The sequence below is a fragment of the Schistocerca piceifrons genome, chromosome 4, assembly GCF_021461385.2.
Source record: "Schistocerca piceifrons isolate TAMUIC-IGC-003096 chromosome 4, iqSchPice1.1, whole genome shotgun sequence".
NCBI classification, from domain to species: domain Eukaryota; kingdom Metazoa; phylum Arthropoda; class Insecta; order Orthoptera; family Acrididae; genus Schistocerca; species Schistocerca piceifrons.
In genome coordinates, this window is record NC_060141.1 from 722,594,318 (window position 1) to 722,595,835 (window position 1,518).

The 1,518-nt window shown below is 47.6% G+C and overlaps 1 protein-coding gene across 1 annotated transcript; it reads right to left on the reverse strand.

Annotated features, from left to right (window-relative positions):
• Positions 1 to 727: 727 nt before the first annotated feature.
• On the reverse strand, positions 728 to 984 carry LOC124796135 (eclosion hormone-like). Its single transcript, XM_047260227.1, has one exon. It carries the CDS (start codon positions 982 to 984, stop codon positions 733 to 735), a length of 252 nt encoding a protein of 83 aa, XP_047116183.1. The 3' UTR covers positions 728 to 732.
• Positions 985 to 1,518: the final 534 nt, after the last annotated feature.

Here is a 1,518-nt window from a genome sequence, read left to right on the forward strand (position 1 = left end):
ACCTGCATTTGCGGTGCTCATGTGCAAATTCCATCTCCGTAGCTGATGAACAGCATTCAGCATGCTTACATAAACCAAGTGTGTGCTGTGGAGCCCCATATGTAGCAACGTTCACTGAATGGTCGCTGAGTAGACACTGTTGGTAGCCCCTTCTTATATTTCTACTGTCGCTGTTAATATATATCGATAAAACAAATAACACATTAGACTAAACTGGAAACGCTCTATCGAATGAGTGCGTAAATTTCCGTTTTAATAGTCATTTGTGTGCAATGGGAAACAAACTCATGCTTTGCTTCCCCATTGAGCGCGGCATGAAAGACATGATAAGCAATGTTTGCTTGGGCTGACTTCAGCTACAGAATCCGAAAACAAAACTGCAAATACCTGCGGAAACAACAGAGATAAGAGTACCTGACATCTCTTACGTGAGACACGCTGTTTATTGCATTGATGACCTCTTCAGATCCAAAGTCGCCCCTTCACTCCCTAGAGAATCAATTCCATCATTCCGTAAGAAGGAGATGGAATTAGCCCATACCTCCTTTGAAAAACATTTTGATAACATCTCAAGGCGTTCAGAGGAAGTTATGATATGGGTGGTGCAGGTCCCTTCATTGCTAAGACTTTTGCGGGCAGCTGACAAGGGAGTGGAAGAAATGGACGTGATAAAGAAGTAGGCGAGCTTCAGCTTTGCAGACAGACTTTATTGAGACACAGACCGTGCAGAGGCTACTCCAGCTTGTTGAGGAAGGGCGCGATGGAGGCGGCGTCCTCGCAGTCGGGCATCATCTTGCCATTGAACTTGAGGCACGCATCGGCGCATAGCTGCCCCTCGAAGTAGGGGCCGTACATCTTCTTGCACTGCGCGCAGTTGCGGATGCACACGCTGACCGCGTTGGCGTCCGCGGGCGGTGCGAGGCATGACGTCACCAACAGCACGGCCAGCAACGTCGCCAGGGGGCAGCAGCGGCGGGCGGCCATCTCTGCAACACGGTCAGTGCTAGGGCCGCCTATTCTCTAACTTACCTTACTTAATATCTGACTCTAAATGTAACACAAGATTAAAAGAATAGTATGTGCAGGTAAGGTAAGCGTCGCTCTGAGACATGTCGAATGTACGGCTAAGAGGTTAGGTAACAACGTCGCGGTTAACGCAGCCCTTGACCTGTAGAGGTCGCTTACTGGCGTCGAAACACTGTGTATACTGTTTCTGAAGGGGAACTCTCTGAATGCCGAAATTTGATTGTATGAGGGTGAGTCAAATGAAAACCTTAAATTTGTAATAACAAATCGAAATTTCGCGCTGTTATCCTGTAAGTTGGTAAGCGTGCTACAAACAGCGTGCAGAATGGCCTGCAGGTGGCAGTGTACATACCGTCGCAGTATCAGTATAAGGATGGCTGCCCCACTTGCGACTTGCACCTGGGAAGAACAGTGTTCTGTTATTCGGTTTTTTGCGTAGTGAAGGTGTGAAACCTATTGAAATTCATCGACAAATGAAGGTTCAGTACAGTG

What these genes read in the sequence shown, in the direction of transcription:
- LOC124796135 (XM_047260227.1), bottom strand. Translation starts at nt 984, where the DNA reads ATGGCCGCCCGCCGCTGCTGCCCCCTGGCGACGTTGCTGGCCGTGCTG.